Source organism: Apteryx rowi, unplaced genomic scaffold (genome assembly GCF_003343035.1).
Source record: "Apteryx rowi isolate R43461 unplaced genomic scaffold, aptRow1 scaffold_19, whole genome shotgun sequence".
Taxonomy (NCBI): Eukaryota; Metazoa; Chordata; class Aves; order Apterygiformes; family Apterygidae; genus Apteryx; species Apteryx rowi.
Genome location: NW_020448196.1, coordinates 591,044 through 616,716, shown reverse-complemented (window position 1 = coordinate 616,716; position 25,673 = coordinate 591,044). Strand labels below are relative to the sequence as shown.

The 25,673-nt window shown below is 40.0% G+C and overlaps 1 protein-coding gene across 1 annotated transcript in view; it reads left to right on the top strand.

Annotated features, from left to right (window-relative positions):
• The first annotated feature begins 17,566 nt into the window (after window positions 1–17,566).
• The window catches only part of FBXL17 (F-box and leucine rich repeat protein 17), a 293,203-nt gene continuing 285,096 nt past the window's right edge, over window positions 17,567–25,673 (top strand). Inside the window, exon 1 of the mRNA XM_026062188.1 lies at window positions 17,567–18,617. Within this exon, the coding sequence (XP_025917973.1) occupies window positions 17,877–18,617 (741 nt within the window). The 5' untranslated portion in view covers window positions 17,567–17,876. The remainder of the gene's footprint in view (window positions 18,618–25,673) is intronic.

Below are 25,673 nucleotides of genomic sequence, written 5' to 3'. Positions count from 1 at the left end.
GGCTCACATTATTCTCTTTTCTTCTTTCCTGCACTTTTGAAGCCAGTGCTATTTCGATTTCTGCTAAGACTTCTGTTCTAAGACAACAAAAAACCCCTCTGTGCTTCTCTCTCCCTTATGGCTGCGACTGTCAATGCCAATGTTAGGGCTCTTAAGAAAAGTTGTTTGAGAACTGTGGGCTAGAAGAAAGAGGAGTCTTATCTTTTCAATTAACTTCCAAAAATATAAGTTTTAGGTAACCATTACTGAGCAAGCCATTTTCCAGTTCATCCACACTGTTCCTGAAAGTGCATCACTGATGTGTATGAAAATTCTTAACAACAAAATATGAAAAGTGCATTATCTTAGGGACAAGCAAATCAAATGATCAGCAAACAACTGATAAGACATGGAAACATTAAAATGCTTTTGCTGATAAGGGATCTAAGTTTCATGGCTTAACAGCTTCCCAGAGTGGTGTGCCTGTAAGTGGTATGCCAGTTTAAATCAGTAGTAGCAAACTGAAATAGTTCTAGTATACTATTCTCTCACATTCAGATCAAAACTTTGATGTACAGCCTTCAATTTTAATTATACTAAAAATAACTTTAGAGAAAATGCTTTTTTGTATCTTGAAACACTATCCTTGTTAGAAAAAATGCTTTGCATGGGAATTTCACTTGCCTTATGGAAGAAAGGCAAGATTACTTTGTACGTGCCCAGTCACTGTTTTTGAGGACCTCAAGAGTTGTAAGCAGAACTAATTGCGTCTTCCTTTYAGCAGCACAGGCTCCCATGGGAGAAGGGCTACGCAGCACTGGATTCCTTGCCTGCCACCCCCAGGATAAGGGTTCCAGCTCATATGCATGCATGGTATGTGCTATGAAACCCAGAAGCTACTCTCCTACCCACCTTAGACCTGACAATCCTGTATCAACAGATACTAAGCACCTCTGAGACAATCTAGAAAATGCAGTTTATAACAAGGCAGGCTACGTGCATCTTTCCTTTGATCATAACTCTGTGTTCCAGATGTCTTCATAGCAAAACCACAGCTTCACCAAGCTGCTTCTACTGATCCCTCCATCATTCAGTACAACTACATTTCGTGCAATAATACAACTTGATTTCATACAGATAATTGCCAGCCCCTAAACAGAGGGCTGTGTCATCATACATCTGAGGCCACCTGTTAATGTTTTCCGGTTTTCAAAGACTCGTCACTGCACAAAACACCCTAGAAGAGCATAAGGCACCACAGGGCAACTTTAACTCTGTGTTTGATGTTTAAAAGTGACTTTAGCTTATTGTAAACAGCAAGATTACATCCGAAGCATTTGTTTGAGTAAAGAATTTACTCTGAATGGTTAGCAGAAAACATAACCATAACCAATTCAAATTTACCTCAGTGTACAAAGCAAGAATCAGACATAGGCTAATCCACAGGGAATATAGATCTTTAATTAACCAATATTAGGTACTACTGCTCAAATTAACTACAGCTGAGAGCACTTCTCAGGCAGTAAAAGAATTCTGTATGTGACAAGCAATTTGTGCAATTACTTCTAAATAATCCCACTTCATAACAAAACAGTTTGCAGGTTTCTGAAAAGAAGCTGAGTAAATATTAAATTTAAGAAATAAACTCATGTCACTCTATAAAATTAGGTGGCATATGCTCTAGTTTTTGCAGCCACTGATGTGCAGTTTTTCCACTGCTAATTTTCTATAATGATARCAAGCTTTCTGCAGCTATGCTGACCACGCCACAGCAGTCCTTTACCTGTACTTCARAATGGACAATCTTTCTCTGAACCCTCTGAATTATATCCACATGCAGACTAGACTGTGCCATGTGCTGCATGCACAGGTAGAAGAGGAATATACAGTACTTTATTGACTGCAACCAATAGCATTAGGGGATGTAGACTTCACCAAAGAACAAGCTGACACCACCCACCAGGGTTCAGTTGGGCAGAAGAGCATGCTTTACTTTATATGAGTGAAAACACTGAATATATTCATACAATGAAAAAAAAGCTTTAAGTTTTTCTTTACATACTTTGAAGGTCTTCTGTATGCTCCAGACACATTTTCACAGCCTGAGTTAGACATTCAAGGCTAATTTTTTTCCCCAAGTGATCAAGACCTACAAGTGGAGTCAGCTTTTCAAGAGTCTAACACCTAAAGAACTGCAACTTTTTTAAGGTCTATGCAACACCATGAACAGTTAGAGCAAGAATTACATTTTCTATGTAACATTTATAGACTTTTTTTTTCCATCTTGAAGAAATTTGAATCAAGCAAGCAAAATTTTTCCTATTTTAATACTTAAAGAAGCAATCTTTAAACAGTCCCTTATTTCTGTCTCTCAGTTCTTCTCAGGCTAAAGGAAGTCTCTCAGTGTTTTTTCTCTCCAGTATTGTAGCCCCCCCCCATGTATTTCATCATGAGTATGCCACCTGCACATGAATTCTTTGACTGGAAGTTCAGCCCAAGTAGTAAAAAGAGCACTTCTTTTGCAGCACCTTTGTATATACATAGGAGAGAGGCCCCTGCCTCTGCTTGTTCCCTTGAGAGCAGCATTTTAGGCTCTCTCCAAGCCTGGGATCCCATTTATCAGACACAGCCCCTCAACAGCCCAGGCCGGCTGGTTTACTCCATTCCCACATGCCAGATATTGTTCTACAAATGCATAGGGAAAGCGAAGCAGCAGCCAATTTCATAAATTTGACATTGAATGCAGGAGACTTAGTGGCTATCCATAGCTGTCTCTGGCAGTTCCTGCATACCTGTTGTGCTTTTGCAGCAGGACCATTCTTTTAATTCTCTAATGCAGTAGGATCGCTAGAGTACATAGTTAAGGACTTGATCCTACAGCCTTACCTGCCACATAGGTATGATGGTGGACTTGCACATCGATAAAATCTGGACAGTCAAGCCCAACTATTCAGCRTTCAACAATGTAAGTGCTACACTGCATGTAGCTACTGGGACAGTTTCATGCTAAGATGATCTCAGTTTCATGGTTTGAAATGCACTCTACATCTCTTTAAAAAAGCACTTGTAGAAAAAGTTAAAATGTGCACATCAAATGTACAAAGCTTATTTTACACATTTTCTTATTCAGTCAGTTTTGCTCCTTCCCATTCCTCAAAGTCAAAATGGAACCCAAAGAGGCTTGTGCTCTCAGAAAGGTGTTTCTTTTTCTAACTGGGTTAGCTGGTCTAATAAGACTTACCACATATATTTCCTTGCTGTGGTGACAGTTGGATGATATGTGTACTCCATGCAATATGTGTCCACCCTTTAGGAACATGTCCTATCTTACTAAAATGTACAAAGTACAGGAATGTAAACTATCCTAATACATAGTGTACAGCATTCATATCAAGCTGTCAAGGTGACTCTCATTTTTTCCCAGACTTTTTATATTTTTCTGTTAGTAATTTCTTTAATTTTAGGGATGTGCAGTTAACAAGAGTGCAAACGTTTAACACAGCTGCTCTTATGGGAGCAAGGCAATGAAATTTTGAGGGATCACTGAAAGATGCAGTTTCTCTGAAATGTGGTGCTGCAGCTGCTGCTTCCAGATAAAGGGCCAGTTTGCTCATAGGTTTTTGCCAGCAGTAGTTAACATGAATTCTGGCAAAGACCCCAATTTCTTTTCAAAGACAGAGGCTGCAGGGAGTTTGCACTGCCTAAGTCACTACAAAACAATAAAAAGCCTTTTCCAAAAATCTTTTAGCCATGCTTTATTGGAATTTTTTGTATGTGTCTGCCAAGGTGGTTTATACCACCAGCCTAATGGATGGATGCTAACAGGGCAGACTAATAGGGCAGTAGGATTCATCTGTTTTCAACCATTCTGCTGTTTGGCCACTTTAAATGGAAATATTTTGGAGGGGAAAGAGGGATGAAGAAGATTCCAAACAGGGAAGAAAGAATATGACTTGAGTGATATTGCTAGTTTATAAATTTATCATAAACATTTCTTATAAAATTTTTTTGAAGTGCTTCTTCCAGCATCTCTCTTTAAGGAAAGTTACTGTGGGCAAACACACTACCTTTGCATCTGTCAAGACAAAATGCTCTTTATCTTGTCCCACTTCTATAAGAAAAAAATCACAAGATCTTATCTTGGCAAGTATTGCTCTCAGAAGGTTTTACTGTCTATTCCTATGCCCAGACATCCAGGTGAATATGTTCTCTACCTGTGTATGCCTGCAATCCAATTTTCCTACTCATCCTCCTCGAAGATGTATGGGGAGAAAGAGTGTGGGTGAGATGTGGTTTGTTTGTACCTGAACATACATGTATGAATCCTGTTTGGGAGCCATCCCCCCAAACACCTCACAATTGTTTAAATTCCTTCCAACTCCTGCAACACTTTTAAATTACTGTGATTGGTTTTATTACAAATCCTTTCCAAGATCACTCTCCAACGCAGATTAAATGAAGTGAAATCTGCTGACAAGCCTTGATTAGAAATAATGACCCCAGCTACAATCAGGCACTACTTAAAATGTCATGTGTCTGTACATTAAGGAACTTTCCATACAGCTCTTCCTTGCTTTTTGTTTGTGTCAATGAAATGACTGCAATGGCCTTAGTCAAAAAGCAGGCACAAAAAACAAACTGAAGACCTTGCACAAAAATCCCCAATTTCTGGACTACTGGGTCACAGTTCTGGTGTCTTGCCACATATTCAGGAGCAAACTTGTACATTGCTCTAGACTTGCCAAAAGTTTTCTCTGGTAAATCCAGTCTGACTAAATGCTCATAAGCGTTTTAAAAGCAAATTCTTTTAACATGACCTAAACTTGACTGAAACAAATTTGATCATATTTCTATATGTTCACTTTCAGCTGTGAGWGTCCTGGGAAGCCACTGCCCCTTTCCTGACACACAGTATTTGAGTGTAGCAACTGGGAGATGCTCAGCACCAAATGGATGGAAATGGTCTGTTATCTGAAACACAAGAGCTCAGGATGGAAAGCAAACCTCCTGCATGGATCCTAAGCGAGGAGCAGAAGATGTTACCTCTTTCAGAGGAAATGAAAACTCACATATGCAGCCCCTTCCCCTCCTTAAGGGATCTGAAGTATATCTGTCAGGTTACCAAAATCTGCCATAAAAGATGCATGAGTAATCTTATGTGTTGAGACCTGTGTTTATGGGCACAAGGGTTTATCTCTGGTTATTTGATGAGGAGAGGATTTATGAGGCCACTGTGGGTTACAAGTTCCAATTTTAGAGTTACCTTTTTTTTGATCTTGCAAGTGTCATAACCCAGTTTGGGAATCACAGGTCTAGTTCAGAATTAACTATCATAAATAATAAAATGTTAAGATGTCATCAGAAACTAATTTCTCAGCTAAGGCACTAGCCACTTCAAAGTTACGTATAATTTTATCTTAAACATGGAATTTCCTACTGCTCTTTAAATATCTGGATGCAAAATTGTTTTTAGTACTGTAAATTCAATATATTCTCCAACAAATATTCAACCAAAAAAAATTGTCAAGGAGAAGCTGTACAGTGCTGACATTTTTAGCACTAATCTTTCATTATAAAATAAATCTCTATTGGCAAATGACTTGAAAACAAAAATCCCTGAAATGAAGGATTTCCTAGTAGAAGTGTTGCTGGAGACTGGAATGCAGGTGTTGTAATGCCTGTAAATAGATTATTACTGCACCCTCACTAGAAAATCATCATGCTGAGAGAGATGGAAAAAATTATGGCAGGTCAAACATGTGCCCTCTCTTCTCCTACCATCCCTTTAATTATTGACAGCCTGTCACTTAGGTCCTATGGTACAATGAATAATAGAACAGCATCCAAACTGTAGTTCCCGGCAGGTTTTTCTTCCAAATGAAATACTGCCATCTTGAGGCACACAATGTTTCATGTTTACCAATCTGAGGGTTTTCAGTTGCTGAGCAGATCATCATCTGGAACAAACAAAAGCTTGATGCTTCTATGTGACTACCAACCAAAGGATTAATACTTAACATAAGATGGAAAGGGCTCTTGAGAGGTCACCTTCTACCTTAAGGCAGAGTTAACACTTTCTAAAAACACTCAGCTAAACATTTAAGGAAAACATCCAACTATTTTCCTTGTTGCAATGTGAGATCAGCAATGAAGACTATAACCATACTTGAGACCCTAACCTGTAAACATTTCCAAAAATACATACTGTATGTTGTTAAACACAAATGAAGATCATTGTAGAATCAGAGCTTAAATTATTACAATTGAGTGTGTGCAGATTATGAGAGTTTCATATTTATACACTTTTTCATCTCTTCCAACAAAAGTAGAAATTTAAGATGGCATTGGAACTTCATGTGATTATATCTTCAGAACTAATTAGAAAATGTAATTTACGTCAGCAAACAGATAGATTGTACTGTGTAGACTACTCAAGTATTCAGCACAGCAGTAACATTAAGTTTCCTTTTCCTCTTACAGTGCCCTGAAGCTGTCCTGATCTACTGTGTTCAACCATAAAGATCACATAATGAATTAGTCAGTACAAGAGTTGAAATGAAGATTAGCTCTGTCTTCAGGTAGGTCTCTGTCTAGGTTCACGTAAGTTGTTAAGTCTTTCATTTAAACACTAAGACAGAGGATTCTTAAATCCCTAGTTATTCTGAAGTATAAAATCAGACACCTACATTTTCCTCAAAATATTTTTTCATCATGTAAACCACTGCTGCTATCTTACTGTGCCAGTAGGATATGGTATGATAGTACATACATATTGTATTCAGTATAAACAAATCAGAATTCCAGTCAACAAAAAACAAATCAAGAGCAGCTGAATCCTGACTGCTGTTTTCAAACAAGCATACAACTCATTAAAATGAGGTAGGCTTTTTATATTACTTGATATCCTATGTTTGAAAAAGTAAAATTCCAACTGACGTCCTCACAGATTTTATGCTTCACTATTTGCGCTTTTCTTCTTCCTCCCAACGTCTCCACGTAATCCTGAAAGACATCGTGAAATATCAACCCTCCTGCCACTCTGCACAGACTAAGATGTGAATCTCCACCAAGTTTTCAGAATATTGGCCGTGAGGGATTAGTCCCCTCAAATTCTGCTTCTTCTCTGGGCTTACTCTAAGAGCTGGTCCTGTCCTACCATTTTTCCACATGTTCTTTTGCTATTTCTTCTTAAGCATTTCATGTCAGAAAAAGATCCAAGACTTCTTTCAGTCTTTTACTCCCTTTTTTAATTTTCTTACATTATAGACAAGCCAGTAAACTAAATAGAGCTTGCAGGTGTTCAATAATTCCTCTAATTAGCCCTCTTGGGCACCTCCTTGCATTACTACCAGATATGATGTACCACATCAGTATTGCTGAATTATCTTATCAGTTAGAGTTTCCATAGCCCGGAGGAATTGCCTCCTGGTCTTTAAGGAGCAAGAACTCAAGATTGTTGCTGAGTCTGCCTCTCCCACAGAAAGGACGAACATACTTCTTCTGATCCTTAGAAATTAACACTTAGCTCTTTGAAATATGAAAAACTGACAGTTTAAATTGTTGTAAACCAAAGCCAGTAAGAAATTAAATGTGAATTTGTAATATCACAAAAACTCAGAAAGTGATACTGATGGAATGGGCGGTGGGGAGCAGAAGGAGTAAAGTGTTTGTGTGTATGCTGTATAAAAGGCCAAGGAGTTCAAAGGTTTCTGTGGACTTTCATTTAAAACTTTATAATGACAGTTCCCTTCCTTCCTGTTTTCTGTGATAAAGTATTTGAGTGATCTAAGGAGTGATTACCTGTGGTTATGAGTCTTTACCATGTCTGATATAATCACCACAGGCCTAAATAAACTTTCTTAATCACAAACCCTTCAGCATTAGAAAAATCATACACAATAAAGGGAAATTATTTTGCCAAAATACTGCTTGTGAAACACCCAGACTACTATTTTCTCAAATGGTCTTAGAAAACATAATGTTTCAGTCAGTCACTGAAATGAAGATAACTGAAAGTCATCCATTCTCCTTTCTTCCAGCTACAGGACTGGGTGAAAATCTGAACATAACTAACATACTTTAAAAAAGTAGCTCAAGTAGCCCAAACTTTCACTGTGTAAAAATATAGATAAAGTTTACATGCCCAAATGCATCCATAATTGCAGATAAAATGAGAGACTGTATGACTAGTCATTTCCAGGCACAATCACAGTAATTTCATGCACTTACATAGGTGCTAGCTTCCGAGGTAATTTACAGATAGGTCTTCGTTGCTTCTAGCTTCATGCACGTGTACTGCAAAACACCATACAAGCTATCTGTAACTTTACACTGGAGTCGAATCCTGCTCTCCTTGCATAAATCTGCAAAAGCTTCTTTGCAGTTGTTTTAAACTTACAAATAAGAATTTAGCTCTGCTATTTTATCAGTAGGATAAAATATGCCTCCTCCCATATCTCTTCTGCAGGAAATGAATGAAAAAGAGGCTCCCCAGTCTTACTTGCTCTTCTTTTGAGAGCTGCTCTAGGTAAAACCTGCTGGGTTCACAGTTTCAGCCAGCATTCAACACATCAGAGAGTGATGTCTGTCACCCTGCACCCCTTCCACCCTCCCAAGAAACAGGCTCACCTCAGTTTTTACTTCAGGGCCTGCAAAATTAGATGAAGCGAGAAAACCATTGCAGAGGTCTAATTTGAAGCTAGAAGCTGAAGGAGAATATTTACTCTCATCCATTTTCTTTTTCCTTTCTTTTTCCCTCCTTCCTACCCCTGAATTCCATACCAATGCTCTTGCAGGACAGTACAATGAACCATATTTCTCTTACTACCTTGTAAGCTCTTAAAGCTAATACACGTCTTCCTCTGTGGAAACCACAGCAGGGAGGAAGGCTGCTTCCCCCATCTCCTTAAACCTGCCATCCACCCAGCCCTGTGCAGGTGCGAGCATGGTCTGGGAAGTGGCTCAGCCCAAGGGAAGGGATGGGGTGGATATGGGCTGCAAGCTGCTGGAGGAGCAGCACATGAGTCTTTTAAGAAAAGCAGGGCATGTACAGGGCTTTGGAAAGACAGAGAGACTTTGCCCATCTCCCCTAGGTCTCTGTCTTGAGGAGCTGCAATCCAGGAAGTCACTAAAAGTTGCTGGAGAGAGTAACTCTGCAAGAACACAGCACGCAGGAAAGAGATTGTTTGTATAACTTTTTAGGTCCCATCCAGCAGGCCTAAACTTCCTCTACCTAAAAAGTCTGTTTTTCTAGTCTACATTCTAGTAAAATACAGCTAAAGAGTTGGAAAACCCTTTTGGTGTTTTTAGGAGAAAAAATGCAGGCAGATCCTTCTCAGAATTCTGCCTGACTCAGGTCACTATCTTAACAGGCTTATAATTTTTTGATTCCCTCAATATCTTTCTATTTTTCCCTATTCTGTCTCTTTTGCCATTGCCCTTTTTTTGGTTTTGTCTTCCCAGTCTAGTCTTCTAGCTAAGGAAATCTGCTCTCCACTAGCGATCCCTTACCGGACTGGTACTGGTAACCTCTGCAACTTGATATAAATTGTAGGTCTACAGAGATGGAGGACAGGGGACCTCTATCCATACTCTTGTTGACTAAGGTACCAGAGAAAAGTTCTCTGTGGCCTGTGTTAGCTCTTATTTCTGGATAATTTATCACAGACTTTATGACTTTACCCTGTATATGTATTTTTCCTTCTTTGACAGCACATATCCTTCAAAATTTGTATTCAGTCATGACTGCTGTTCATTTTGCACCAGGATGTGCTGGTTCCTTATGATCCCAGTAAGAAAGGCAGTCAGACTTCACTCAGGTGACTCTCACTTAAAATGCCATTTATTGGCACTAACACTATAAGCAAAAGGAGGATAGTATGGATAATCTTACATTCCTTCAGACGCTGGGCACCCCAGGTTGTGCAGCCTCAGGCAGATTTCTGATCAGGACAAGGTACACTGTGCAGATCCCATCCAGGAAGAGGTTACCTGACATTTTGGTCTTTTGAGCTCCTATAGGATTTTCTTCTCTGTTCATCATTTCTACTGTCAAACAAAAAGGATGTTCACATGAGCACTTGTYGCTGCACTTTTGGATAAAGACACGGTGCTGTGATTGCCATTGCCAAGTGGGAGCTGCCTACAGTCTCCTCCGTTACAATTAGCCGGCTAAGTTTATCCCATGGCCAAGGGAGATGGGCAGCACAGCACAGGCCTGTAGGCCAAGCCACAGGTGCAATGCAGCACAGCACAGCGCAGGCCTGCACCCGCTCAGGGTAACTGCTATGCTGATCACTAACTCCTCAATGTCCAGCGGTCATGATCACATCCTATGCAGCAATTGTAGGATCACTACACTGTTCCACTGGTTTTCTATTGTCCTTTATGAAAATAAAAAGAGAACAAGGGAAAAAGAAGTGGGGCTACAGAGTAGAGATCCAGATAATATGGTTGAAGGCAAGATCTTCAAGGTGACCTCTATAGAAAGGATCTTCTGCATTTTCCACTGGCCTCTGCTAATACTTCTGGGACCTTGACTGAGGTATTCCGGGGCTGGCCATATGTTGCAGATAGCATTAATATTAGCTTCTCCAGGGTTTCATTCTTTCACCAAACATGGATTTTACATAACAGTCAGCCAAAGAATCTGTCCAAAACCAAGTATTTTTTAGGTAATATGATAAGTAATAACAATAATAGTAAGTGTAGGTGACCAAAGAGCATGCAGCGGCATCCAGTAGCCCAAAGCAAGTTTGCAGCTACCCTTTATATACAATTTATCAGTATTTTTCATCTCTCTATTAGATACAATTTTCTATCATCTTTTTGACTAATTAGTACTCTCTCTGTATGTGAAGCAGGCACTCAGGCTTCAGTTCTTTACATTTCCATGCGATCATTTCATGCTGTATAGCTTAAATGCTTTATTTTGACAGCATATCCTCATCGTACCAATACCATACGTGTAGTGTGTAAACCTCATTAATGCTTTGACTATACACATCCTGCCTGTTTAGTCTGTTATCTAACTGCTTATCAGTCATGTGCAAGCACCTCACACATCAATTGCATAGCTACAATAATTACACTTCCTGTTTTTCAGTTTTTTTTAAGTGTTGTTTAGCCTGCACTGAGATAAAAGCAAAGGCAAAGCAGTTAATGCTGAAGCCAAAGGAACAAGATTATATCAACCCCGGAACTTTGCAAACTAAGTTGCAGATCTGATGTAAACTAACTGTAAAGGAATGAAATTGGGAGTTTAATTGATCCTGAATAAATTTAATCTGAAAGCAAGTAGGTGGTTTCCAGTCATGAAAGAAGTGAGATTCTAGTATAGCTTTTCCAGGGGTGTAGTAAGACCAAGAAACATAAAGGTCTTTAAAATACAGCCTAATAAATGTAGTTAACAGGATTGTGCAATATAACTACCCATGATGGCAGAAGACAGATTGACTCTAGAGGTGTCTTCCAATCCTATATTTTTATATAGATTCTGAAAAGAAGAAACCTTGATTAACACAACAGATTTCCAGCTCTTCAGAGCCAGAATTGCCCATAAAGTGCCTGGGAAAATGAGGTTCATATCTCTCTTGAGTTTTCTATGTGCGCAGTTCCAGCAGATACCAGAACTATATTGCCTTGATAAAAATGTTTCAAGTTACCCACACTGTAATTGTCATATACCCATACAGATTTTGATGACAATGTTACAACAGATTGCTGTAAAAATATCAATGAAGACAGAAGATAAAAACACCAATTTTTATATTTTTGGTATATTTTTATACCAATACCAAGAATGAATTTTCAGGCTATTTTTTGAGTGTATTTTTATGCTGTTTCTAAAACCAAAGTGGAAATTCTGCTGTCTCTTTCCATCTTTTTCTTGATGGTATTCCTAACACACCATTTAAAGAATAATCTATCCTTTGAGAACCTGTTCTCATGAAGAGGTAATTTTAAGAACCATTTATGCAATCAACCAGCAACAAGCTATGGCAACATGGCCAAACATCTTTTATAGATGTGGCTTCCTACAGGCCAATCCTGAAATCCAGTTGAACATGCACATCTGGGTATCAGGACCAGATACAATCTCATAACTATTTCTTTTTCATTATTTCTTATGTTCTTTTGCAATTCAGAAATTAAGTACAATCCTACTTTGGGGTCATCAATATATATTCCCTATTCAAATATGCAAAGAGATAACTTTGAAAAATATCAAAATATATTGCAATATATGTAATAAACTTTTAATAGCATAATTTAAAGGAATCTTACTGCTTAATGTCTACATCATGATTTTTTGAGCAGTTTCTAGGTTTCCAACAATACTGGTTTTATGACTTTTAATTACATGAAATATAAACAATAATAATGAAATGCACTATTATTTATATCTTCCTGCTTAAATTAATGCAGTGAAGACTGCACAAGTGATAGGAATGCTTGATCAGGTAATGTTTCATTCTGCTGCTATAGCAAGCGCTTACTGTGCTTTCCATGCATGAAGCAATAGTGACTCCCAGTGTTAAAACCATTGCATTGACTGCAAGCACCTGCACCTCTTTTTGTTTCTCGTTTGTTGTTCAATATCATTGTTCAAAATTAGTTCAGTCTTGCTATCCGAAAAAGAACAGTCTACTATCTTGAAAAAAGTTCTAAAGTGTTCCTGGCTAAATATATGTATGTATTAAAAATGTCCTGCCTAGAATTTTAAAATGCTAAAGTATAACAAGCAGAAGCATATTTATGGTACTTAAACAATTCACCTTTTGAATTAAGAGGGCCTGATCAGATTGAATTTGTTTTAAAATTCAGAAATTGTACAGGAGGGAGTTTTGTGAGGACTGCATTTGAATTTCAGATTAAAGAGTGACAGCAATGGAAAGAATCTGGCAGTCTCCAGCTGCCTACAAATATTGCAAATCCTTGAGGAACTTTGAAGCCTTATTTTCTGGAAAGATCCAGATGACCAGACACAAATATGTATGTTTAAGTAATAGAGATAATGGAAAAAGAGTGTGGATAGTGTTGATGTGGATAAAGGCTGCATCTCTGTCCAGGCCCTGAGGGCATCAATAGCCCTCCCCGTCCCTGTGATTGGATGCCTGCCCCAAGGACTGCAGCCAGCTGTTCTTGCAAAAACTGTTTAACAGGTGACCAAAAAACATGATTCCACAAATCAAGGATGGAATTGGCTCAATCCTGATTGTGACAGAGTGGTCAATAAATTAAGTGCAGTAACACTTCAGCAAATTAAAAAAACACTATCGCAGATGGGCAGAGGAGGTAGAAAAATGTATGTAGAATGTAAGTAGAAATTAGAAGCTATTTATTACTTTAAAAATCTGATAAGGGAGGTTGCAATCATTAGGGGAAACCCCTGGCTTGCAAGGCTTATGTATTTAATTCTGTTCTGTAAAAGGAATTAATTGATAATTTTTATGATAATTTTGTGTGACTGTTCTGCCATCATTATTTATTATTTCACAAATCTTTTTATTACCTGTACTTTTATGTGAATTTATGTTTGCTTTCTAAATTGTTAATTAAAAAACTAAACGGACTCGGATATAAAGCTAACTATACACGAAGTACTTCTCTATGTAGTTGTGATATATGAGTTGACAACTCATTCTTAATCAATGTAATACACATTTTATGTGGTACTTTTGAAATCAGATTTTCTTTTTTACTAGGTGAAATACCTTAGAAAAGCTCAAGTCTAATGCATCTACCCCTGACAGAATTGATATCAGATTAACTGAAGAAGTTATCCCTGATGGGATGACCTGTCCCTTTTTTTGAATATTGCCATAACAGCAATATTCTTTCAATCTTCTACAAGTTCTGTGTGTTCTGCTTTTGGGCAGAGGGGCTGCAGGAAGGAGCAGACTGTAACAAAACAAAAAACTCTCCATCTCCCAACTGTTCCCATTCAAAGCCCTCAGAAGTCTGGTGAGTAAAAAAAAAAAATCTCCTTGGTGATTAATAGCCTCATGAGTACTTCATCAACTGATATGAAAATACTGTATTTACTTTTAATTTTCAAACAGAATACCCCTACACATTGCAATATAGTACACATACTCAAGCGTGCACCTGGAAATTCTTACTTTGCCTATTCAATTATAATGTTTAAATAGTTATGTATTTTTCATGCATTTTACCTGACATTTATATTGTGCTGCACTTTTTTAGAGAACCCAAAAAATCAGCATGCAAATATTCTTTTATGCACTCATAATAAAATTTTCTTATTTTCTATACTTGATCTACACTTCAGCAGCATGTGTATGTCAGCTGGAAGAATGACGGGGAGAACACTTCCGTTTCTTTCCTTACTTCTATAACCAACACAGGTATAACTATAATAGCAGAAAGAATTTCCTAGTATTGCTCTAATACAAATAAGCCATAACCATGCAATAACTTCCACAGATAAGTACAGGTTTGCAATATTTATTATCACCAACTTTACCATCAACTATTATCATCAATTTTGTTAAATTCGTTTTTAAATTATTTGGGTATATAGCAACATGAAAGGGAGTTGGACAAGGGACATCTTCTTTGTCTCCCCAAGTTCACTTTGCATTGCTTATGTGTTGCAAAAGAAGTATCAATATGAAAATTTAAAACATGAGATAATTATCTGTAAGTGTAATATGCATGAAGCTTTTGCGTCACCTGTCTTCTGCAGTGAAACCTCTGGTGATCTGTAAGATGAGCTGTGTTCGTAAAATACATTGGTTTCTAAAACTATCTGCTATGAAGGTTGCAAATGCTGAGGATTCTCCCTAGCAATTTTATGAAAGTCAAAGGCATATAGAATTATGTGGACTCAACCTAAATAGAAAGGACAGATTAGGTCATAGAAAATGAGAAAGATAATTCGATCAGATTTTTTTTAGGATCTCATATGATGGAAGCTCTGATGGAAACCATAATATAAAATATGTACTGACACAAATCCCAACATGCAACGATATAGTAGACTCCTGCTCAGAAAGGATTTTGATTACACAAATCATAATCATAAATGCCTGACTCTAATCAGTAGTAGCTCAATGGTTTCAGCTCTCCATATATTCTGATTGTACACAAAATTTACAGAAGCTATCTATGAACACAGTCGCAAGTCTTAACCAGCATTCACAGCTGAGATAACACAAAATAGAACCTTAAATTATGATTTTCTTTTAAATAAGATTATTTACCTCAAAACTTTATTTCCTCAGTTTCTAACTCATTCCAAGTGGAGAGTCAAACTCATTTCTTGTATCTCATGCTGGAGCAAACAAATTACATGTACTACACTGAATCAGCAGAAGCTGTTTTGCAGATTTTTGTGGTTCTAATATCTGCCAATAAAACTGCCAGTGGAACAGTTCTGCTTTCATTTTTAGGGCCAAAATGTTGTTACTAGCCAAGTGATAGGAATAAACGAGTAGTTTATGAAAACTGACCATTTATTGTCTTAGTTTTCTATCTTTTATACTACAAACTTTACAGCAACAAAAGTCTTCAGGATCTTCAGGTCAAAGATCAAATTCAAAGACTGAGCTTTAGTAATCAGGAGAAAAATGACAAAAATAAGGTAGGAAAATGTTCTGAAGGTGAAATTACTTAAAAGAGGCAAGACTAGAAGAGATGACAAAAGAGGCAGGCAATTCACAGCATAATCATGTATCAACTTAATTGCTAATGAAGGCATGTTAGAAAATATAACCTTGGTTATTCATCAACACTGTATAATATAAATTCATAGAAGAAAAACCATCCTCCTCTGTGTCCCGTACCTCTATCCATCCATCTACCTAATCTATCTATACCTAGCTATGCATCTCGAAATAATGTGACAACATGTATCAGACATAAAAGAGACATACAGAGACCCATGCCCAGATTTCTGCAGGAAATACTAGTAGGGGATCATGTAAGTAAAGACCATATCACAATGACTATTCAGAAGCTGCAGAGCCAATTTTAGTTATAGTATTTATTCTGAATGCTTGACATTGCATGCATTTATTCTGAATGCCATTTAGTCTGAATGTTTGACTTAGACTTTCACGTTCTTTTAATATTGTTTTTGTTTGTTCTTACTGAAATATATGTTTGAAAACAGGAAAAAACTGTTGTCTTTTTGCCAGAATTAACTACAGTTTATATTAATGGACTTCAATGAGTTGTAAATTCAGACAAAATATCCTATTACTCTACTTTTTACCCAATGGTGTAACAGTATTTTCCTCATAGTGAACATGTCTTTACTGTCCTGTTGAAGACACTACAGGTAACAACAACAACAACAACAACAACAACAATAATAATAATAGTGTCTTAGGTATATTAATTCTAACATAACTTACTCCTGAGCAAAACAACAAAAGATCTGGTTCACCCAGTATTTAACACCATGCATTGCTGCTGCTGCCACCCACTGCTATTTAATAACAGTACTGCACCATGTATGTCCTAACTATAATTTGTCTCCTCCTTTTACTAAAGGCAAAATTCCACATATATTTAAAACTATACATTCCATACAAGTCAATTTACATCACTGATTTAGAATTTAGTGTTGAAATGTGTAAATGAAATTTGCAAAGCATCGGGGAGAGTCTTAGTTAAGGCATCAAGGCCTATATTTGCAAAGATTTATACACTACTGAGCAATGAGAGACAGCCATGAACTTAAGCCAGACGTGAACGGCTGCCAGAGCAGAGTGTACACAGACAGAGGCCCCATCTGGGCCTTGATTCTCATCATGCAATGATTTAAAGCAGCGGAAAAATAAAATAGCTGGGATGGAAGAAGGGGTTGAAGTAGAAGCCATAGTTTCTGAAGACAAAAACTTTGGGGCATCTCAAAGCATGTGTTAATGTGCCACTGCAAAAGCCTAACTGCAGTCTAGCACAGGAGCATTTAGTCTGACTCCCATGGGCAGGAGCCCTATCACCTTTCCCTATGGGCATTACAAATTTCTCCCCAAAACTCTGAAGCGCTCAAAAAAAATATTATTTTCGGGCAGCTAACATACTGTTGCATGGAAGTTCAACAACCAGTATTATGCTAGTAAGAGTACCTACACACATCAAAATGAATTTTATTACAACAAAGACTCCACAAAGTGTGATACTACATACAGTAGACAACATGGGGAAGAGTAGAAGCAAAGGTATGCATATATTCATGTTATACATATATATTCGTTCCTATTTTTAACATGTATTTACATATACAGCATAGTATATTTAAACATATGTATATACACTGTACATTTGTGTAGGTATACACACACACAGTGTGTATTTACGCACGCGCGCGCTCGCACGCGCACACCCACCCCGTGTGGTTAAATACACAGAGCTGAGGAGCGGGGTGATATCGGCCGGCCTGCCCGTGAGACGGGCAGCCGTTGCCGGCCCGCGTGCGAGGCGGGCAGCCGTTGCCGGCCCGCGCGAGGCGGCTCGGCCGCGCTCCGCCCCCCGCGAGGGGCTCCCGGGGCGCGTTTGTCGGCGAAGCCGCGGCCGCAGGACGCTGCGGGGGCCGCGGCAACCGGGGGGCCCTTCCCCGCGCATCCTCCCCGCTGCCGGCTCCACAGCCTGCCGCTGGCGGCAGCACCGCCGGGCGCCGCCTCCTCCTGTCCCTCGGGTGAGGTCAGGGCGGCGGTAGCGGAAGCTTCTCTCGGCTCCATGTCCCGGAACCAGCCCCGCCGCCGCCCCGCGGTCGCCGCCACCTGCTGCCGCCGCGCCGGGCCGTCCGCGCTGGCAGCATGACAGCGCCCTTTCCCGCTGCCGCCCGTAGGTGACACCCCCGCGGGCCCTTCCGCGGGGGCGGCGGCGGCCGCAGCCGGGTGCTCCCCTCCCCCCTCGTCTCCTATATGGGCCACCTGCTTTCCAAGGAGGCAGCCAGCCTGAGCCGGGAAAGGGGCCGCCGCTGCCGGGGGAGGAAGGTGCCGCCGCGGAGCCGGAGCTGCTTCCTGCGCGGGCCCTGCATGCTCTGCTTCATCGTGCACAGCGCCAGCCCGCCTGGCCCGGAGCAGCCGCTGCCCGGCAGGGACTCCCTGCTGCTGCCGCCGCCCTACGCGGCCCTCGGCGCCGCGGAGCAGCGCGCCGCCCGCCGCCTCCTCCGCCTGCCGCCCGCCGCCTGGGAGCCGCGGGGCCGCTGCCAGCGCCTGCTCCTCTCGGGCCTGCTGCCCTCGCCGGTGCGGAGCCTCCTGGGGCCGGCCAGGCCGCCCGGCGAGGTCGCCTCCGAGATGGTGTGTAAGCGCAAGGGGGCCGGCCTGCCCGCCTGCCCCCCTTGCAAGCAGCCGCGCTGCGGGTCCGCCGCCGCGGAGCCCGAGGCCGCCGCTTGCCAGTGCCCGGGGGATCCGCAGCTCTGCGCCCTGCCCTCTACCGCCGACTGCGCGGCTGGTGGCGGGGGCGCGCCGCCCCGGGGCCCTGCCGGCGAGAGCGGCGGCGGGGGGCAGCCCGCCTCGCCGCCGCTGGAGGAGGGAGAGAAGGAGAGGAACAGCGAGGCGGGCTGCGAGGAGCCGCTGGAGCACCCCGGGGACTGCTGCCGAGAGCCGCTGCCGCCGCCGGCCCCCGACATCAACCAGCTGCCGCCCTCCATCCTCCTCAAGGTGGGTCGGGCGGGCGGGCCGGCTCCTGCGGGCGCGGGAGGTCGCGGAGGCTGGCGCCGCTGCCGTGGCCTGGGGCCTGCCCGGCGGCAAGGCGGCGCGGCCGCGGGGCGACCCCGTGCGAGGGGCGCGCCCGCCGAGGAGGCGCCGCCGGGCGGGCTGCGGCCGACTCGTCCCCCCGAGCGGCGGGCTGCGGGGCGAGGAGGCGCCTTCCGGCGAGCCCAGGTAGTCGGGCGCCGCCGCCTCGGCCAGCTCTGGCCGCGGGCCTCCAGCTGGGCGGCGGCAGGCAGGCCTGCGTCGGCGGGGCCCGGGGCGGCCCTCCCCGCCCGCCCCCCTCCTGCCTGTGTGCCCTGCTGCGGGGCGCGGGGCCGGCCCTCTGCTTGGCCTGCGAGAACGGCCTGCGCGGAAACGTGATTTGTGTTCTAGTTACTGAACCGCAGGCGAGTACAAAAACAGCACAGGTAAACTGATCTGCTCGCTCTGCGCCTGGGAAAGCAGGCTGCCTAAGAGATAGCTCGGTGTTGTAAATAATGGCATCGTGAGCTTTAACTGAGGTAAAGGCAGACATAGTGTTCTGCTCTGAAACTTGCCTCAAAAATATTTTAACTCATATATGTTACCTAACTATGTAACATCTCATTCAGATACACCTACTTGTTTAGTATTAATGATGTACTAGGTTAGTTGTTTTAAGTGAGGGGTGAGGTAGATAATCATTGTGGTTGGTGCTCCTATGTAGACCAGAACTACAGGTTATAAACTAAACTTTTTTTTTTCTACCGACTTTGAAAGCTTGTCTTTATTAGTCTCTACCATAAATCAGCTTTGACTTTACTGATTTTCGTAGCCTATGTCAGCCAGAATTGAATTCTTAATCTCTGTTTTTGTATCTTCAAAGTACACTCTGTTTCCTATCTCTATTGCATCTTCTTGGTGTGTTTTTTTTTTTTTTTTTTACACTGTTCTGTTGAACTTTTGAAAGTGAGTTTTAATTTTAAACTGATCTGTCAGTCTAGTTAGTATACTGGCTCTCTTCATCTGAGCTTCAGCTGAAAGGATAAGTCTGCATGGAACTAAACACTTTTTTTGTGGTTTGTTGCCTTTTGGGGGGGGAAGTAGGTTTTGGAGTATTATAGCAGTTTTACTCTGGGTCAAATGGCTAATTTCAGAGCTGGGCATGCTAATGGAAGAATATAAAACAGGTGTGTGTGGGTGTGTCTGTCCATCCAAGTCTGTTCTTTGAATGCTGCTAGTTGTACAGCCCCAGCATAGTATGGAGTTCCTTTACTCTTTTTGTTAGCAAACAGTGATCTGCTTATCTCGCTTCCCCTTTTATGGGCCTTGGGTTCATCAGATTTAGTAGATACAGTATTGAAGTTCCTGTTTGTTCATGTGTTAAAGTATTTGCTGATCGTATTAATCTATTCTGGGACTGCAAGATTGAAATTTTGCTACTTAAAAAACAAATTCATCACTTTGCCAATATTAATTTAAGATCACATTATTCTTGATACTCTGTTTTATTAGGATTTGAAACCAGACTGACTTGATTAATAAACCTTATTTCTTATAAGGTATGACTTGGGGTTGTTTTTTTTTTTTTTTCCTCTCCTTACTTTTGGTCATAGGTGTGACTACTTTGGTCTATTTATTTTAGTACTTTCTCAGTTTCACTTTTTCAAAAATAGCAATCTGGTAACTCAGATGTAAACCAGTTCTTCTAATAGTCAAGATATGTCATGTCTGTCTCACCTTTGGACTTCTTTAAATGTCTTCCCAAGTAGTTTTCTATTTGATATTGACATAGTATATTTGTATCTGTACTTCCAAGGTGTTTTTAACTTTTTCCTTCCCTGTACCCCCTAATGTTAATTAACTTGTGACTGCTGGAGTCTTTCTCTTCTAGTTCAGCTGTTTCTGCAATGATTTTGAAAAAGCCCATCTTTAATTCCAGAAGCTAGAACCAACTCACTTTTTTAAATCTTCCTTTCAATCCTCAACTAGAAGAGTGTGTGTTTTTTTTTTTTTTTGTCTACTTTCTTATCATCCTATTCTCTTATAGGACCTTTAACTTCAGGTTTCTGACCAATTTTCTTCATATGAGTGCTTAAAGGCTTTAATGCATTGGCCTTTAGTACAGATACAATATTCCAAACCTAGTCCCTTCTCCAAAGATGCTATTTTTCTATGGAAAGATGGGAGACAATTAATTATACCCTGAATTTTTGATAAACTTTTCACAATAACAAGTGGAGACACAAGTCTTAATATTAGGCCAATAGAGTCTAACCTCAGTAGTTTCAGGGGTTAGATCCTGGTTTGGTGTCCATGTTTCCTTCCTTGATTCCCACCTCTGCCTCTGTGACCTCCTGCTGCGATGGTGCTAGCACAGCGGCGACTGTGGTTTCGTTAGCATTGTCTGTGTGCGAGCAGGAGGCAAACCTGCTGTTTTCTGTCTCTTAAATGAAACTGTGTAGGAACTCCTAAATCATAAGTGACCACTGACTGCTTGGTCTGTGTTTTGTTGTTCTAACAGCTGTTGTCAGACTGAACTTGACCTGCAGATCATCAGTTGGGCACTACTGACCTCAGGAAGTTTGTAGTGTGTGATATGCTAGTTAATCTTGTTTTGTTCAGCCATTCCATTAAATGTTTATAAACTGTTTTGCTTTTCATTTGGTTGCTAAAACATACATCAAAAATATTACAGAGAAGGCAAAATTTCATCTTTAAGCTTTGTAGATGATGGTGAGGTGTCACAGAACTAAAGATGGATAATTTCAGACTGTTAGCTTTAAAAGCTGTGAGGAACTAAGGAATTTACAGTCATCCTGACTGTAGCCTAGACAGATGTGGGAGCAAACAATTAAAAAAAATCCGTATGTAAGCATGTAACACAGAAGTTCACAACACTTTATGCAGTATATTGCTATTCTGTGCCAGTTACCATTTCACTGGCAGCAGATCCTGGTTTACCACCTTGTTTTAAAAAGATACTTTGATGTTCACTCACCACTAAATTTTGTTTGGAAGTAGACCTGGGTATCTCGGTTTGAGAACCCTTGACCTAGAGGACAGTAAGATGATTAGAAACAACTGCAAGTGATGAAAACAAGTATCTAATAAAACATTGTTGGTTTAATACTCAAAAAAGTAACTGATTTCTGTGGATCAGAAGACTGTGTGGCATACCTTCTTGTTAGTAAAGTCTTTGTCATGTTTCTTTGTGATATTTCTGTACTTAAGAAGTGTGATTGAGATGAAACTAATTTAAAAGTGTTTGGAAGGGGAAAATATGGAGGAGTTGTTAATATTTGTCTGTCAGACCAGGAGAATCTGTTAAGGGGGCTTTAGTATATCCAGAAAAACTGCTATGACCCCAACTATTTGTATTTTATCTATGACTTGGCTGATGAAATGGAAGACATCTTTAGTAAAGAGTATTCTGAAACTTGGGGAACATGCCAAACTAAAGGGGTGCAGACACATTACAGGATATGATTAGAACTCAAAATATGATAAATAGGTTTAGAGCTGCCTATACTGACTTTCATGTTGTTAATTTTAAAGTACTATAATTGGCAAGTAGAAATAAATCCCCTTTTTGTATCTCTTAACTCTATTGATTAAACAGCAGCATTGCAAAGAAGGAACTAGTGTAGGGTGGTCCTCAGGTTAAGTGAACTTAGCAATACCAATTCAAACACTTAAGCCTTCTTTTTTGATCTGTAAGAAAATGGACTGGGTATGTAGGACGCAGAAAGGAAGTTCTGATCTGCTTGGTACTTGTAAAGCCTTTGGTGCAGTACTGTGTGAGGTTGTGTGCACTGGACTCTCCTTAAAAATCCCACAGGCAAACTGGAGAGGTATTGAAGGAGAGCTAGAGGATGTGAAAACATGACCTATGACAATAGTTTGAAGGCTTTGTTTCATCTAGAAAAAGAAGACTAAGATCAGATGCATGCTTCTGGTATGAGAAAACTGATAAAAGATTTGACTGTGTTTCCTGTCCTTTGTGATACAATAAGAAAGAATAAGCTTAACTTGATGTAAGGGAGATTTAAATGTGGAAAATGACACTGTGCAAGAACATTTCAGTCTTGGCAAGAATTGCTTCCTGTCTCTGAGGTTATGTGAGCGGTGTGTGGGTGGTGTGTCATTTTTTTTTTTTCTTTCTTTTTTCTTTAAACCAAGTGGGATATCATAGGTTATCAGCATTGTTTTAGGTGTGCTTGAACTTGCTTCAGAGCAGAAAAAAGCTCTAGACTAGATGACCTTTTTGAGGTTGTCTTTATCATTTCACTTCTTCTATTTTTGTAAACCATGAATGTATGTTGTTCTGTCTGAAGCAGATACATAAGCTCTAAGTTGAAAATGACAGTGTACAACAAATGAAAAGGTAAGTATGTTTTTGTTTACATCAGTTTTCATAAATATTATTGTTATTTGGGGCATCACTGGTTCCTCTTCTTGATTCCTTCCTTCTCTGCACCGTGATTTTTTTTTTCCTTTTCACTTCTCTCATTCTTTCCTTGCTGTAATAACTGCTTTTACATGTTTGTTTTTGATAACGTTGATGCTAAATTACTAGCACTGAATTTAAGATTATCAGAGCGATATTGAGAGGGTTTGATTAAAACCAAAGCTCTTAACTATAGCCTGTCAGTTGACTCCTGAACACTGTTTGGCATTTATTTGTACTAAGTTTATACCTGAAAAGACCAGAAATATGTATTTCAGTTGCACTCTGAAATTTTTTTTTTCTGACTTAGTCAAAAAACAGAGGTATCCAAATACATCACTTGGATTGGACTTCATCCACAAATTCATGGTGTTGGTGTTCTTTCTTTCTTCCTTATGCTGGTGTTCCCATCAGATTCTCCAGTCTGGAGCTTGTTTCAGACTGTCTTTTTAGTTATAGCACTAGGAAGAATGGAAAAGATTTTCCCAACTTTGTGGCTGTTGCAGAGGTAAATGTTCTTTTCCTTCAGGCTTAACTGTTCTGATTAACTCTTGCTCTGTTAGCCGTAACTAGAGAAGAGTAACACTGATTTGTTTTCTTGAAGTTCACTGTTGCCCTATTATTACAATAGAGAAATGATCCAGCTTTAACTTTTCTGTGCTAGTACTGCGTGAATTGTTGATCTTATGTTATGAAGGAGAGATGCCAGTATACTGGTAACAAAGCGAAGATAGTGTTATGAACATTATTGCCAATGGTAAAGTTCTAAAAAGTGTCCTGACATATTTTGTGATGTTTTGCAGAATTATTTAAAAAAATAGGTATTTTGCTTTTTACTTTTAAGTGGCTTTCATTTAAACATGTAGGTTTCCACGTTATGGAATTATTTATGGATGGAAGACAGAAGTCTTGGGCTGAAATTTCTGCTTTTCCTGAAGCCAGGTGGTCTAACACTTCCCCCTCACTCCCCTTGTACTGTATATTATTTCATGGAAAGAGGTAATAGATTACAAGTCTTAAGGTGTTCAAATGCAAAGTAAATAAATTGTAACTTCTGTTTTTCATTTCCTATTCATTTACCTTTTGTTCGGGGTGCCTGACTTGTTTGGTCCTTCCCATGTCTTGGTATGACTTACTGTGCTCCATTGTAAACTGTTGGGGTGATTCACAAGCACCTCAGATGGCTTTTAGTGAGGACAGTGTAGGAGGCTGGGAATCTGGGTGGCTGAACTTCATCAGATCCTTCAAGCTAAGATGTCTCTGCACATTAGTCAGAACATTTTCTTTCCATTAACAGGAAAGGCRTGGAGCCCTGTATCAATGTCTCCTATTCATGTCTTAGAGACAGAAATTAAAGTTGGGTTTTGCATTACAACTAAGCCAATCTCTTAGCAAGTAGCTGCTAAGAGCAGTGTCTCTCTGCCTTTTGTAACTTCTGGCTGCATGTTCCTGCTGCTTCCTTTGTCTCTGTGTAGTGATCATGCAGTTGTAGAGCAAGTTGGTTCAGCTGGATGATCTGATGCAAACCTAACACTGCAAGATTTCTTCAGGATCAGCTGCCTGAAATGACTTTCTCTGAGCACAGTCACTAAACCCAGTGCAAGGGAAGCCAGGAGTGGGGAACAGGTAGAACTGCTCCTGCTGCCCTAAGATCAGCTGAGTTGTGTTGTGAAATCACACCATCGCTTTTCCAGGCTGATGATTTTGTTAGTCTCAAGACCCTTTTTAACTTGATTCATTTTATGGGTATACAGAGGTTTAAAAAAACAAAAAACAAACAAAACCTCCTCTCTGAGGTGTGTTCCTTGAGTGCTTATCGCTTTGATTTATTCGGGTATTCATGAGTCATTCATTTTTCCCATATTCCATTCAGGTTATGTGTGGATAAAGTGAAAGAAACAAATATTCCTCTTTCCTTCATGAGTCTTCTGGTGAGAGGTTATTCTTTTGCTTTCTGAAATGTAACAGAACAAGCTATTGCTTCATAAGCATAAGATGGAGTATAAACATGTGTCTGTGTAGTTCACAAATACTGTGTTTAACAGTTCATAGTAAAATGTCATACTAAGCATGTTCCTTTTATTGAGTGGTTCTTAAGAATTATTTTTGATGATGAAACTTAAATTAGTTGCTTAAACAACTTATACCCAGTAGATGAAACAAATGGGCAACTTTCCAAGAATTAATATATCACATTAATTAGACACTAAGATGAATAATATTATGAAATCTTTGCCTCCATGTTTTCAGATTACATTTTAATGTTCTCTATATATACCATGAACTTTCTATCTTCAAAATATATATATATAATTAATACAACATAATGGAAATAATTACATAGATACCTATTTTTCTTGGATACAAGAGATTTCTGGTGAGAAAAGAATGCTTTATTTACAGAGGTCTTTACTTTTCTAGTTAGATTGAAAGATCTTTCAAATGACAGTAGTGGAGAGGAATTGGTGATGGGTGACCTTTTATAATCTGTTTCTGCATTAGGACCTATGGTCTGTAATGTCTTATCTGTCTTAAAGCTGGTAGCTTATTCTTACAGTTAGTAGCATCTTTAAATAATGATATTAGTACTCAACTAA